This window comes from Meles meles, chromosome 16 (assembly GCF_922984935.1).
Source record: "Meles meles chromosome 16, mMelMel3.1 paternal haplotype, whole genome shotgun sequence".
Classification (NCBI taxonomy): domain Eukaryota; kingdom Metazoa; phylum Chordata; class Mammalia; order Carnivora; family Mustelidae; genus Meles; species Meles meles.
This window is the reverse complement of record NC_060081.1, coordinates 67,439,299-67,453,483: the sequence shown is the minus strand read 5'-3', so window position 1 is coordinate 67,453,483 and position 14,185 is coordinate 67,439,299. Positions and strand designations below refer to the sequence as shown.

Below are 14,185 nucleotides of genomic sequence, written 5' to 3'. Positions count from 1 at the left end.
CATGTGAGAGACCATCAGCTTGGCGTGGGCTAAAATCTCTCCCCAGCTGCAGACCAGCTTTTGGACAGATCACTTTCCCAAGCAGTCTCCTCCTCTGTGCCCTGAAGTCAGTTCTATTCTGTGAAGATTGGGTGGTCAGATGCTGCCTGTGATTCTCAATCTGGGGTTTTGGGAAGAGGTGGTCCCTGAGCAAAGTGCAGGGGGAAGCTGTTCCGAGGGGTGGGTCGTGCACATCATAGGACCTGGGATCGTCCTTCTGCTCAGCTTCATACCCCATCGCCCCACACTCCCAGGCTCCCTTGCCTCTTACCTTCCCAGTGGGGGTGACCCATGGGAGGCACCCCTAGAAACTGGGGTGGGGGGTGGTGGACAGCAGAAGCCAGGTCTGTCTCCCCAGCTCTGTCGGCTTTTTGTTCTGTAAAGCTGCACCTGCTCCCGGTAGAGGGACCTGCTGTGATTCCATCTTCCGCTGGCAGGTCCCAGCTTCTGGGCTCTCCTTCAAACCCTCTGTTCCAACAGCTGGTACCAAGTGAAAGAAGCCATTCATAGAAGAGTACCCAGTCTATTGATGTGAGGTTCGAGAACTGGCTTTTCATCCTCTTTGGTGATAAAACTCAGAACAGGGTTTGCCTTCAGGGGCGGAGGGGATGACCAGAAGGGGCCAAAGGAAACTTCCTGAGATTCTGGAATTGTTTTGTAACTTGATGGAGGCCTTTGCTCACACAGGTGTTCACATTTGCTAAGACTTTGTAAACCACATGTTGAGACCTGTGTGTTTCATGGCGTGTAAACCACGCCTCCATAAAATTAGTTTAATAAGAAGAAATCCCTGTTTAAATATGGAGAGTGTGCTCCAGTTTCCTGGTTGGAGTCTGATGAAAACACAGTTTTTATTTTTAAACATAACATGTAGATCACAGAGGAGGATGGAAAATTTGTACATAGGTTTTTTTTTTTTTAAAGCAATAAAACATGAGACTTCAGACAGAATTTCACACTTGGGTTGGTTTATTTCAGGCCACGTTTCCCAGTCCCCAGGGGGCTATCCTTCATGTTCCCCTACTTTTCTCTGGTCTTAAATGTTGCGAAGCACCAACCTATATATAAAGTGTCTAGCTCTGCGCCTGGTACCTTGCAGGTGCCCGAGAAAGGTTCATTCCTATGAATACAAGTTGGGTTTAATGGATCACTCTCAGGCCTGTTTTCCGACTTTCTTCCAGACAGTGTGATTTCACTTTGTGACTTTCACAAAATGGGTGACCTCTGAATTCTACCCTAGATGGTGGGGCGAGGGGGAGCCTTCTCAGACAGCATAAGCCTGACCTACAAGCTCTCGCACAGGCACATATACGGGGACATTTTTATGTCACTCCTGGACAGGAAGCAGGAGATTCAGAGTATCTGTGTGCCCCCTCTTCACCACACCCCCAGAAAAATAGCCAGTCCAGCCCAGCACCTGCCTCGGCCTGATGATTAAGGGACAGCTGGTTGCCCTATCTGCTGGGAAGCTTGCCTATGTACATGTTTGGTAAAAGCTGTTGGGAATGGAGCAGAAGACCCTGGAAACCTTGGCCAGCCCCCTAGGCCATGAGGTAGAGGAAGGGGGCTGGGGCAGACATCCCGGCTCTATCTCAGGGTCCAGATGGAGCAGGTGGCTTGTGAACATTCTGGTCCTCCAGGGCCTGGATGCCGTTGCCCAGCCAAGGGCGTGGGGAGGGGCCATCTGCCTTCTGCTCAGGGCCCAAGCGCTTGCTTGCCTGCTGGAGAGGGCAGGCCCGGAGCCCCCAGATCCCCAGCCCTGCCCTAGAAGGTGCTGTTCCATGGGCTGCGGCCCCTGGCAGGTGGACAGGGCCCAAGCAGGCAGAGGCGGCGCTGGGTCTCCAGGCGGCAGAGGCGGTTCTGGTTGGACACCCGAGTGGCCACGCCCAGCCCGCAGGTGGCTGAGCAGGGGCCCCAGGCTGTGCTCCACTCTGGGCAGGGGGCGCCAGGGGGTGGGGGAGCGACAAGGCCAGAAAACTGGGGTCCTGGGGGAAGAAAGAGAGGTCAGCACTGTGAGGTCAGGGCCTGGCAGCCAAGTCAACCCAGCTGCCAGCGGTGCCCTCTTGGTCACGTCCCTTAGCCTCTCTGGACCTCAGTTTCTTCCCATGTACGTTTTCTAATGGGTGATAGTTAGGACTGAATTAAATAACGGAGGGGGCATGTTTAGCACGGTGCTGGGAGCACCTCGGGCTTGTGCCGGTACTAGGCAGCTACGATGGTGCCGGCCGTGATGGTCCCCCAGTACGTGGTGGGTTTCTCATTTCTGCACCCCATGGCATCTTCCAGGAAGGAGCTTGTGGCCTGTGAGTAGAGGTGCTGGGACTCAGTGGCAAAGCTGCTAGGGTTTCTGAGGCTGTACCTGGAACAAGATGGGAGGGTTCAGCACCGTCTGGCTTCTCCTCCTCTCATCTTACTCTGCTTTCTTAACACTGTGGTGTCCTTTCTTCCGGTCCTTATTAACCAAATCGTTCTCAGCTGGGGGTGACTGTGCTCCGCTCCTTTGGTAATGTCCAGAGACATCTTGGTGGACACGGCTGGGACTGAGGCTACGGGAACCCAGCAGAGATGTTGCTAAACACCCTGCAGGGCACAGGGCAGCTCTCCTACGAGAGCGTCACCTAGCCCGAGTGTCACTCGTGCTCAGGTTGAGAAAGCCCGTGTGATATGCTCCTGTGTGTGCCGGGCGTACGTGGACACACATGCGCGTGCGCACACACACACAATGGAGATGGGATTGCATATACAGTGTCCCACCCCGATTTTTCATATGTAAGATGGACTCACTGGCATTCTCCTATGTATTTAAGTGGATGTGTCCCATTCCACAGCAGGGATAATGACAGCCACCATGGATGGAGTGCTCTGTGCGAGCTGCTGCTGTGACCGCTTTCCTTGGGTTTACTCGTCCAGACCCCTACAACAGCTCTGCAAGTTGGACACCCTTGCTCTCATCTTATAGTTGGGGGAACTGAGGCACAGAGAAGTTAAGCGACTTTCTCAGAGTCACACAGCTAGGATTCCATGCTGAACCCACCCTGCTCTACTCTGGTGCGGCACCGCCATCAATGAACCAATGCCTTCTTTTCAGTTGCCTTTTCTTTAAGAAGATCATGTTCATATAATTATAATAACCCACTGATGTAACAGTAACAAATTCTCTAGAACTAAAGAGTTTATAGCACTAGGTAACTGTCTTTCCTCCACCTCTGCCCACCCCTAAGCCCGCATCCCAGAGGCAACCACCTTGCCTGGTTCAGTTTTGAGTTCCCCTTTGGATAAGCCCAAATAACTACATATTCATAATATTACATAATATTTAAATTATATAAATGTATTATTAATGCATATCAATATATTAGAAACAGAATACTAGAATATATCACAATAGTATACCTCTGCTATGAAATGTGAGAGTTTCATCCAAGTATCCTAGCCCTCTCTTCCCTTCCCCGTTCCGCCACCAATTTTTATTTTCCATTAATTATGATTTAGAATTATTTAATTGTTGTTTTGTCAGTTTAAAGAAGTCTTGTGACTCCCGCTGGGCTTTCCGAGTGTCCTCAGCCACCAGCCCCTCCCAGCAGCCGTCAGGGAAACTTATGCTCTGACAAGTCCAGGTGTCCCAGCTGCTGGGAAGCCCCACCCCCAGGTGACCCTGGCCCTGGCCTGGGCCCACCCAGCACTCACCTTGGGCTGGGAGGGGCTGGACCCCCAGCTCCCTTCCCTGGTCACATACCCACTCAGGGCAGCACTTGCCGGGGACCTCAACCCTCCTGGGATACGGACAGTCCCAGCTGGGCAGCCGAACGTCCTCACTGCACAGGGGCACACAGGTGAAGCCCCCGTCCTCACACTGGCAGCGAATCCTGCAGTGGGGCTGGAAGGTCTCCCCATCCCGGTACAGGCGGCCGTTCACCTCACAGCTCCCGTCATCCTCTCCCCCTGCAGCGGAGAAACCGGACCCCCATCCATGACCCCCAAATTTCCCTGGGCAAGACCATGCCAGCCACATCCTCCACCCGGTCTCTCTGCAGAGCTGGCCCAGATCCTGCTGGGGACCAGGTCCCTTCGGCATCTGCTCGCTGCCAAGGCGCTCCAGCCGGTCCCCATCGCCAGCCTCCCCTGGTGCCCGCGGGAAGACAGTGTGGTGTACTGCATCCTGGCACAGGGGCTGTGGGGACACTGGCCTGGTTGGAGCTCCCACTCTGCTTTTTATTAGCTATGGAGCTTGGCCAAGCGACTTTACTTCTTCTTACCTCAGTTTCCTTATCTGCAAAATGGGTTATAATGGCACTTATTTCACAGGGTTGCAGTACAGACCAAATGAAATGATATATGTAATGAATCCAACGTAAAAGAGAACTTCGACAGATCCCAGATGCTCTGTCGTTATTATTAATGTAATTAGTTACTATATACTATATTACTATATACTATATTATTAAATATATAACTTACGTACACACTGAGAGTTCATGCAACACACTTTCAATGTGCCTCTGCCAGGTTGTAGTCATCCCTGCCAGGCCTGGGCTTAACCTGCTGGCTTTGTGACTTTAGATAAATTGCTTAACTTCTCTGAGTCACATTAACAATAGCAATGATGAGAACAGCTCCATACCTTCAGGTACGGGAGACAATATTCCATAACATCTAACGCCATGCTAGGCATACAGTAAGTGCTCAAGAAACACTCTTCAAATGAAGCCCTCAAGATATGGGCGTTATTCCCACTTCCTGCACTGGGCAAGTATTCCTTGAGGGCCTGGGCTGCCCTATGCTGGCTCAGAGCCTGGCTGGGACACACCCAAGTCATTTGAATGAATGCCTTGTGCAAGACCCAGCAAAGAAGACACACTCTTGAAAGGGTTCTGATTTCTTACAGTTCCGGAGATGTGTCGTGTGCCCCTCCTGGCTGCCAAGCCACTGGGCTCCTAGACAGGACTAAGACATAGTCCTTGTCTTGAAAGATGGAGCACCAGGCAGGGGACAGATGTGAAAGTCATCATCTGCCAGACAGAATGAAAAGCCGCGGAGAGGCATAGGCGAGCCGCCCGGGGAGGGCAGAGCAAGGAGGAACCAAAAGTCCTGGAGACGCCGGGGGCAGTTCAGCTGGGTCTGGGGAAGGATTTGCTCAAAAGCAGGTTTTCCCAGGTCTTCAGAATAAAACCTCTAACGGGCCCATACCTACGCAGGGATTTGGGACCTGTGCAGATTTGGGACCTGTGGGTGCCAACTCCTATTCACACTTGCTAACTGTGGGGCTTGGGGCAGGTCACTGCACCTCTCTGAGCCAAATTACCTGGCTCCCAGGGCCGCTGGAGGATTAAAGGAACTAGTGTACTTAAGGCTTTTTGCCGAAAGCCTGGAACATAGCAGATGCTCAGTGAACGGGAGTGGGGGATGTCTGTTCCTCGGGGAGGACAGAACGAGAGCCCGCTCTCTCCCAGCTCCTTCCAGGCCACAGCCCTCTGACGCTAAATCCCTGACCTTGGGCCTGGATCATATGGCTGCCGGTTTCCTGGAACCTAGGGGCAGCTGCCCCTCAATCCTGAGGGGTCTCCCACCAGACTCCTGGGGCCACAGCCCTGGGTTCCTGGGCTCTGGGAGGACCTGGTAAACAGAGGGATTGTTTCGGAAAGTCAGCTGGAGGGGTGATAATTTTAGCAAGGTTTCCTGGCACCTCCCCAGGTCCTCCAGCTCAGAGCTGGCTGGGGGCGGGGCTGAGGATCCCTGGGCGGCCACTCCCCACCCTGGGGTCTGTGTACCTTTGTGCGGGGTCCCAAACACCAGGAGGAAACTCCAAACGTACTCACTCTTCAATCTGCCACCCCCTGTCCCCCGCCAACTATATACACATATAGTTGCCAAAATCCTACTTCCTCTTCCAGGTCCTTCTAATGCCCCCTTGTCCAGCAACCTCCCTCAAATAACTTCAGAGCCCAGTCGTGTCTTCTGGTGATCTCTGCGTCCCTCTTTCCCTCTGAGAGTCCCTTGCAGGAGAAGGAACAACAGAGGATTTTTTTTCCTTTAGCCACTTGCAAACTGTGTGACCTCAGGCAGGTGACTTCACCCCTCTGAACTCCAGTTCTTTCATCTGCAAAGTCATTTTAATAATAGGACCTGCCTCATTATTAAGGGTAAAATGAGATCACGTGTGTAAAGGGCGTGCCCACAGGACATGTGCCCTGAACGGTTCCTGTTACTGCCAGCCTCCCCGGAGCTCTTACTCTCATTGACTCATTCAGTCAGTCCTTATTTCCTGGGGGCCTACTACATGCTAGGGACTCATGATACAATAATGATTAAACAGGCAAAAATCCTGCCCTCATTGGAGCTTTCGCTCTAGTGGAAATAAACACTATAAACCAATAGAGTTTATGATGTCCAGTGGTGATTAGAGCTAGAAAAATAATGGGGGGCAAGGTTCAGGACTGTTGAATACGGTGATCGGGGAAGGCCTCCCAGAGAAGGTTGTATTTGAGAAAGATGAGAAGGAGATGCAGGAACTCGCCATGCAGATGTCTGGGGGGAAAGAATACTGGCGGAGCCAAACAGCCAGTGCAAAGGCCCTGCAGTGGGAGCTGCCCTAGTGTATTTAAGGAACAGAATAGGCCAGCATGGCTGAAGCAGAGAGCAGGAGAGAGAGAGGGAGTTAGGCAGGGTCAGAGAGAAAACAGGAGCAGGACATTACGGGGTCTTGTAGCCACTGAGAGGACTGGCTTTTACTTGGAGGTAGTGGGAAGCTGTTGGAGCCCTTGAGGAGGAAGAGGGATGGGATCTGATGTATGTATTGAAAGGAGCTCTGTGGCTGCTGTGCTGGGAACAGAGTAGGGGGTGAGGACAGAAGCAGGGAGGCCGTTATAGGGCCGCTGCAACAGCCAGCACGTGATGGTGAGGCTCAGACCAGGCCAGTGGCCGTGGAGGGACTGAGAAGGGACCAGAATGTCAGGTTCTAGAATATTGTGAAGACTTCGCTGGTGGGAGGTATGTGGGGTATACAAAATGACAGATGTCAAGAATGACTGTAAGGTTTTGAATTCAAGCCACAGGAAGTGTGGAGATGCCCTGGGCTGAGCTGGGGAGGCTGCACACTCGGGGTGTGGGCCATCGGGAGCTTATGGTGGACACGCACACAGCTCAGAGTCCGCTGTCAGAGATCTGTCCGGCTAGGAATTGACTGGAGAGTTTGAGGCAACATATTCCCTCCAGAGCTCAGACCTAGACTCCGCCTCTGTAAGGTCTTATCTGTGGGGTCACCAGCCTCCGGATCTGGCTCATGAACACCCACTATGTTGCCTGACCATGGCTGGGAGTTGTAGGAAGAAGCGAAGACCAGCTACGGTCTAAAGTCTGAATCAAGATGGAATAAGAAAAGCCCCTTAGTAAACTTAGTGATGGGAACAGTCAATATGTACTAATCGTATGCTGAGGGTCACGCAGTAGAGTGATGGACATGAAGATTGTGGAGCCAGCTCCCTGAGTTCAAATCCCAGCTCAGCCACTTATGAGCTGTGTGACCTTGGGCAAGTTGCCTAACCTCTCTGTGTCTCTTTTATCCACCCGTGTATAAAATGCAGATGACATTAGTACCAACTTCATATGATTTCTGTGAGATTAAATGAGGTGGTATTTGTGAAGCCCTTACTGCCTGGCACATGGTAAGGGCTGTGAAAGTATTGGATAAATAAAATGCCTCCAAATGGTTTAGATATGTCCTGGCTCGTTTAAACAGCAGCCTGGGAAGATAAGAGATACTTATCTCATTTTTCCCCTAGATACATTTTTCTTAGCAATCATCTATGAGTTTATAAAACAAATCACTATCTTCTCATGATTATCCTCCCCTGATTTAAAAAAAAAAGTGTTTAACAAGGATTTAGTATTGATAACTTTATGTCTATTAGTCTTGTTGGGTTTTTTTAAACCTTGTTTTTTTTTCTGTAAGTGGGCTCATTATCAGTGATCCATGAGCCCTTGTTTTTTTTTTTTAAAGTGATACATGCAAACAGAGGAAAGACATAGATTGCTCTATAAGACTTATTGAGAAAAAAAAAGAACACCCTCCCATGTTTCTATTTCTCTAAAGCAGTGGTTCTCTGTTGGAGATGGTTTTGTTCCCCAGGGGACATTTGTCTGAGAGTCACAAGTCACGACTTGTGGATGAAGGACATGCTAGGGGTGTCCAGGGAACAGAGACCAGGGATGCTGCTGAAGGTCCTGCTGGGTACAGGACAGCTCCCCTCCCCCGATATAGAATGATAACAAAGAATTGTCCAGCCCAAAAAGCAAAGCTGAGAAACTCTGATCTAAAGCATCCAAGGGCACGAAGACTTGGAATGGTGGGAGAGGGAACGTGCTCCAGGTCACCAGGAAATGGCAAACTCAGGATTCGAACTCTGGTCCTAGGGCTCCCACTCCAGGAGGAAGGCAGAATGAAATGTTGCTTCACACCCTGTATGGTCCAGTCCCAAGCTGCGTAACAGTAATCGTGCCAGTCGATATTACTGAGCCTCAGCTGGCTCCTCTGTAAAGTGAGTCTGGAAGGACTTAGCTCAAAGGGCCCTTGTGCGGATTATGTGATTTGCGTGAGGGTCCTGGGGTAGGTTTCAGCATACTGCCCGGCACTTCTTACTCCATGCCCTCCCCCCCCAAGTAAACAGTTGCGCTTTTATTTTCTCAGAAGTGTTGTAAAGGTCCTGAGAAAGGATAGTGATTCCCGGTTTAGGAATCTGAGAGGACTTCTCGGGGGAGGAGTGTGTGAGGTTGGCTTTGACAGTCGGTTGTGGTTTGGACAGGTAGGAATGGGGGGACGCTGTCCAGGTGGGCGGCGTGGCCAGAGCCAAGACAAGAGGGGAGGAGCCAAGGGAGGGCCTGGGGAAACGTGGGCCACCAGGTGGTGCACCTGAAGTGAGGAGATAGAAAAGAGCTTCTCTTGGACTCAGGACCCCTCAGTCTTGACCCTCCCAAACACACCCGCATCCGTCCGGCAAACCTGCTTACAGAGGCACACAGCCCCTTGGCGTCCAGGGCCCACCCTGGGTTGGCAGACCAGTCCCTGGCTGGGATCGCAGACGTGGAGGTAGTCACAGGGCTCCCCCAGCCGCCGTGCACACACCCGGCAGCAGCCGCAGCCGTCCAGCACCAGGGGCACCCCTAGTGGGCATCGGGGTGGCGGCCAGCGACAGGCACAGGGCGTCGGGCACAGCTGGGCACACACCTGCAGAGACAGAGCATGTCACTCGGCCATGGGCATTCCACATGGGCAATGAGGGGTCCACGTTTGGCCCCAGGGTCACATAGACCTGACCTTGAACCTTGGCAGTGTGGGGACACACTTCCCTAAGAGGCAGTGTGGCCTTGTGGTCGTGAGCAAGGACTTTGGCCTAGAGTTACAGTCCTGCCTCTGCTCCTTATTAGCTGAGTGACCTTGGGCAAGTTACTCAAGCTTTCCAAGCCTCAGTTTCTTCATCTGGGAAAAGGGGGCAACAGTAATATTTAACTCGGAGGATTGTTTTCAGGATTTCACACATGAAATGATGCGTGTTAAACCCTGAGCACAGAGCCCATGCTGTAGATGGTCAGTGCCTTAGCCATGATGATCACGGTTGGGAATTACAAGCGATGACCTGGACCCCGCCCTCAGAAGCTTACAGAAAGGCAAAATCAACAAAGGATTACAATAGCAGGGCACTGCACATTTTCTAGCATGTAGACTGTAAATATTTGTCTTGACAGCTGAATAAATCACACAGTATCATAGATGTTTTTGATCTTTGGAACAATCCAGAATATGTTTTTGGATATGTATCAGATCCACCAGGAAACTTGGTAAAATACTGATCCCCAGGCCTCCCCTGGGACTTCCCAAATATAACTTCCGGGGACAGGCTCCGGAATCTGTGTTTGTATCAGGCTGTCCTGGGGCTTTGGATGCATAGCTAGGATTTTGACACCTCTGCTCCTGTTCTAACCCCTATTCCCTTGCCAGGGAGAGTTGGGGGAAACTGAGCTCCAGCGAGAGAAAACATCTTGCGGAAAGTCAGAGTGTATTAGCTACAAAGCTGAGCCCACTTCCTCCTTAAGGATCCTGTAATTGGGAAAAGCCTGAACCAGGGACCCACCCCCTTATGGGACAGGGTCAAGGTACTGATCCAAGTATCCTGGTTGTTCCTCCACACTCAGGACAGAGAAACAATCATGCCAGAAGCCAGATGCCATGGTCTCCCCATATGTCCCTTTGAAGGTGGAGACCCAGAGGCAGGCATAATTCAAGATGTTCCCAGGTAGCCCCCTCGGTGAGGGGCCGATCTTTAGTCTCGTAGGATCTTTGGAGGACCAGAGGGTTTCATCTGGAGGATGGAAGACTTACAGTTTACAAAAATGGAATGAATCACCTCTGAACTTCTGTGTGGCCCCAAAGCAGGCAATGAAACCCTTGGCCCTCTTTGTTCCACCCCTAGGATCCCCTAGTCCTGCAAACTTGCCTTCAGTGGCCTGCAGCTTGCACCCCAGCCGCCAGGGGCTGCCCCAGACTGGCCAACCAGTCCTGGGGGGTGGGGGGGGCGTGGCTCCAGGCAGGGACAGCACTGGTCAGGTGGCAGGTGGGCAGCTCTGTTGCCCCAGGCCTCGCAGGGGAGCGAGTCGCCATCTCTGCAGGAATTCCATGCTGGAGACTGGGTGATACTGAAGAGATTTTAGAGAAGATGGCCTAGCCTTGCCCCTCAAAGCCTGGTCCGGACCAACAGCATCCGGCTCGTCTGGAAGTCTACGGCAGCATCTAGGGCCCCTCTTTATGAACCCAGTGCTGCACTGTAATAGATCTGGAAACAATTCTCATGGAACCACCCTGCGGAGCCATCAGCTGGACTTTGGGGTCCCGTGCAAAGCAGAGGTTGGGCTCCCTTGGTTAATGAGAAGTGGGGCCCCTGACCAGAATTGGCTCTCGGGTCCCTCCCGCCCAAAAGCAGGTGTGCCAGGCCACAGGCCTTCTACTTTGTACCTGGGTTCCTGCCCCAGTCTCCCTACGGGGTGAGCTCGGCCTGGGGGGATGTGCTGGTCTTGACGCCCAGGCGGGGCCACTAATAATACCGATGATGTGGCCAGCATTGACCACGGGCACGCCATGAGCTGTAATGTGCTAATTCAACACTTCCAGATGAGGCACTCGCTTTGTGTCCACAGGAAAGACCAAGAAACAGAGGCTCAAAACAGTGTGGGGACGAGGCCAATAAGAGGTAGAGTCAGGACTGGAATCCAGGTGCACGTGAATCCAAGGCCCAGGCTCTCATCATCACAACCCACCTTTGTCCTTGGGCAGCTCCGTTGCCAGCTTAGGCTCTGCCTCAGTTTACCTATTTATTCAGGAGGGACAGTGAGAGGTCAAGGGAGCCCAGCCAAGGAGAGACCTGTCTTCTCTGGACTCCCTGGATCTCCAGGCCCTTCCTAACCACCCCAGACTCATGCTGTTTCCCCAGAGCCTTGCTCATCCCTCAGGGGGATGAGCCCTGGACGTGGAATATTCTAGAAAAGAGTTGAAGTCCAGGTTGTACCTGGATGGGCTGTGTGACCTTCAACACACCATGTAAATGCTTCGTGGGGAAGAGGCTGTTTCCTTCTCAAAGGGGTGAGACTACCTATCTGGAAATGGGGACAGGGATTAAATGAAGTTCATGGCTGGCTCTTGGTCACGGTGACTTTGTCCATTTCTGGGTCTCTGCCACCTGCCCCTGTTCACAGGCCTGGGCCCAGGAGTCCACAGGCTGCCGGAAGACTTAGAATTCTCTCCCTGAGGATGGTTGTGGCTTTCTGTGTTCATGATGACTAAGTCCCTGATTCTGTGCGGGATGCTGCCCGCCCAGCTCCCGGGGACAGGGAATAAGGGAGGGGTGGACAGTGAGTCCCAGACAGCTTCCTTTGAGTCTTTCATTTAAGCCTGGACCCAGAAACCCAAGTCCCCCGTTCCAACTACCGAAGCCACCCACCTGGGCATCGGGTTTGGCTCAGCCCCTTGGGGGAGAAAAACAGTGGGGCCGGGATGCCAACAGGGCTCACAGCTTTGCCCCCCACTCCTGCTCAGGACCCAGGAGAGAAACGCTCCTGCCGTGATCCTCAGAGAAGCATGAACGTACAATGAGATCGTGGCTTGTGGTGGGGCCGGTCTCCATGGCATCAGGAACTCAGCATTTGCTGGGGGAATGATGGGGCTCGGCAGCTGGGGCCTTGGTCCAGGTAGGGGAAGAGGCACAGGCAGCAGGAGAGGCACAAATGGAAGTGCCCCTTCCCTACCCCCCACACAGCCCACCGGGGCTCCACCGCCTCGATTACTCTGATAATTATTCGCTGTGTGATTTTAGGCAAGTTGCTTGCCCTCTCTGAGCCTTGCTTGCCCGAAAACAGGGGGATAATAATTCCTTATGAGGTTGTTGGATATGCTAGGCAAGGTAGATATTTCACAAACCTTGTGAAAAATGTTCCCTGAGAGGCAATCGCTCTTCCGTGAATGTCTCCCGGTCCCCCTTCAGCCTGGGTCTGCAGGTCACTCACACCCAACAGCAGTAACCCCCTTGCAGTAGGAACTTTCCCATCAGGTAAACACCAACATCCATTCAAATCCTGGCTCCAGTTAGGCAAAGCAGGTTGTGTGTTGCGTCTTCCCATATATAATGAGAACACCCCCTTCAGCGCTGTAGAAGGGCTCTGGGGACCACCAGTAGTCATGGCCCTCTCCTTTGGAACACCTGCCACGTTCCAGGTCCTGTGCTGAGCACTTCTGATGAATTACCATTGTGATCTTCACAAAGGCCATGTGATCATTATGCCCATTTAGCTGAGGGAGCAGCTGAGACTCAGAGAGAAGGGACTCGCCCTAGGCAGCAAGCACAGCAGAGCTGGCCACAGACAAATGTCTGGGCTCCGGGATGGGAAGCTGGGCTGTACCCAACACCAGGGACCTGCAGGAATTCCTCCAGGGGATCCTTGGCAATGATCCCACACCTCTCCCACCACACCAAGGAAGTCAGCAGGACATTTTGGGGCCCGGGGCCCCCTTACCTTTGAGAGGAGGCAGAGGAGGGAGAAGGCCAGAAAGTGGGTCTGTGGCGTGCCTCTCATGTCACTGTGTCCCCCACGGAGCCAGCTTTGAGCCTGGGAGGCAGGACCTACTGTAAGATTTTATGTTCCGGCGGCTGTGAGGTCACTCCCAGGAGCACGCGCGCGCGCACACACACACACACACACACACACACACTGGCCTCTGCATTCCCCCTCCTGTCCCCATCCTCAGGCTCCCACTGATGAGCCCATTTACCTGAAGATGAGACCGCAGAGGCCACCGAGAGGGTGCCTGCCAGTGTGAGTGTGTATGTGTGTTTGCGCGCGTGAAAGCCAGAGTCAGTGCCAAGAGCCTGTGACAGACTGGCAGGGGCCTCTCTTGCTCCTCCCAGCCCAAGGGGGTGGCCGCCGCAGCCCTGCCCCAGACCCCAGCCCGAGCCCCGGGGCGCTGTGGACCCAGCAGGAGCTCCACAGAACACCCCCCTTGCAGCACTGACCCAAGTCCTCCAAATCCCCGTGGCCCGGACTCTGGGCAGTTTCGGCTGGGCCTGTGGTTTCTGGCAGGAAGGTTGGCAGCCACCCAGAGGCGGGTGTGACCCAGAGCAAAACTTCCCTGGGCGGCCTGTTTGCTTTTGGCAACAAGGGGCCTCCCTCCGGCCGGCTTCCCTGGGCTCTGGAAGGCGGCCCACGGTGCATGAGCCCGTGCAGGCTGGACCTACTGTGTGCCGGCCCTGCTGGATGGTCTGGAAGAACCAAATCCATCGTGTTGAATTTGGCCATCTCTGAGGCCCCCTCTGTAGGAGCTGGAGACAGAACGGCGACCTTGGGACAAAGCCCAGAGAGGGAGACCACAGCGGGAAAACAGGTAGAATTCCTGGGCATACTGAGGTCCTTGTTCAGAGGGACGGTGACGGATGGCTTTCTAGAGGAGGTGTCTTTACAGAGATGGAGGGGTGAGAGCAGGCAGGGTTTGCAGGCAGAGGGAACAGCGCGTACGCCTAGGCAGGAGTCAGCACGGTAATGATAACGTGCCTATTCTGGGAGCCAAGGTGTGGCTGGAGCTGGGGGAAGTGGGGTGTGATGCTGTATGGGG

General features: G+C 53.2%; 1 protein-coding gene across 4 annotated transcripts; it reads right to left on the bottom strand.

Moving 5' to 3' along the window:
• Window positions 1-999: 999 nt before the first annotated feature.
• CCN5 (cellular communication network factor 5) lies at window positions 1,000-13,616 on the bottom strand. 4 transcript variants are annotated; one of them, XM_045981239.1, is made up of 6 exons: window positions 13,349-13,616; window positions 13,093-13,185; window positions 9,043-9,259; window positions 3,727-3,981; window positions 2,399-2,585; window positions 1,897-2,024 (listed from the first exon to the last, which is right to left on the bottom strand). In XM_045981239.1, exons 2-5 carry the CDS (start codon window positions 13,150-13,152, stop codon window positions 2,419-2,421), a joined length of 699 nt encoding a protein of 232 aa, XP_045837195.1. In that variant the 5' UTR covers window positions 13,153-13,185; window positions 13,349-13,616; the 3' UTR covers window positions 1,897-2,024; window positions 2,399-2,418. The 4 variants fall into 4 exon arrangements, with proteins under 4 accessions (XP_045837193.1, XP_045837192.1, XP_045837195.1 ...); XM_045981237.1 differs by lacking the exon at window positions 2,399-2,585 and having other exon boundaries at window positions 1,000-2,024; window positions 13,093-13,199; window positions 13,349-13,613; XM_045981236.1 differs by lacking the exon at window positions 2,399-2,585 and having other exon boundaries at window positions 1,000-2,024; window positions 13,349-13,613.
• Window positions 13,617-14,185: the final 569 nt, after the last annotated feature.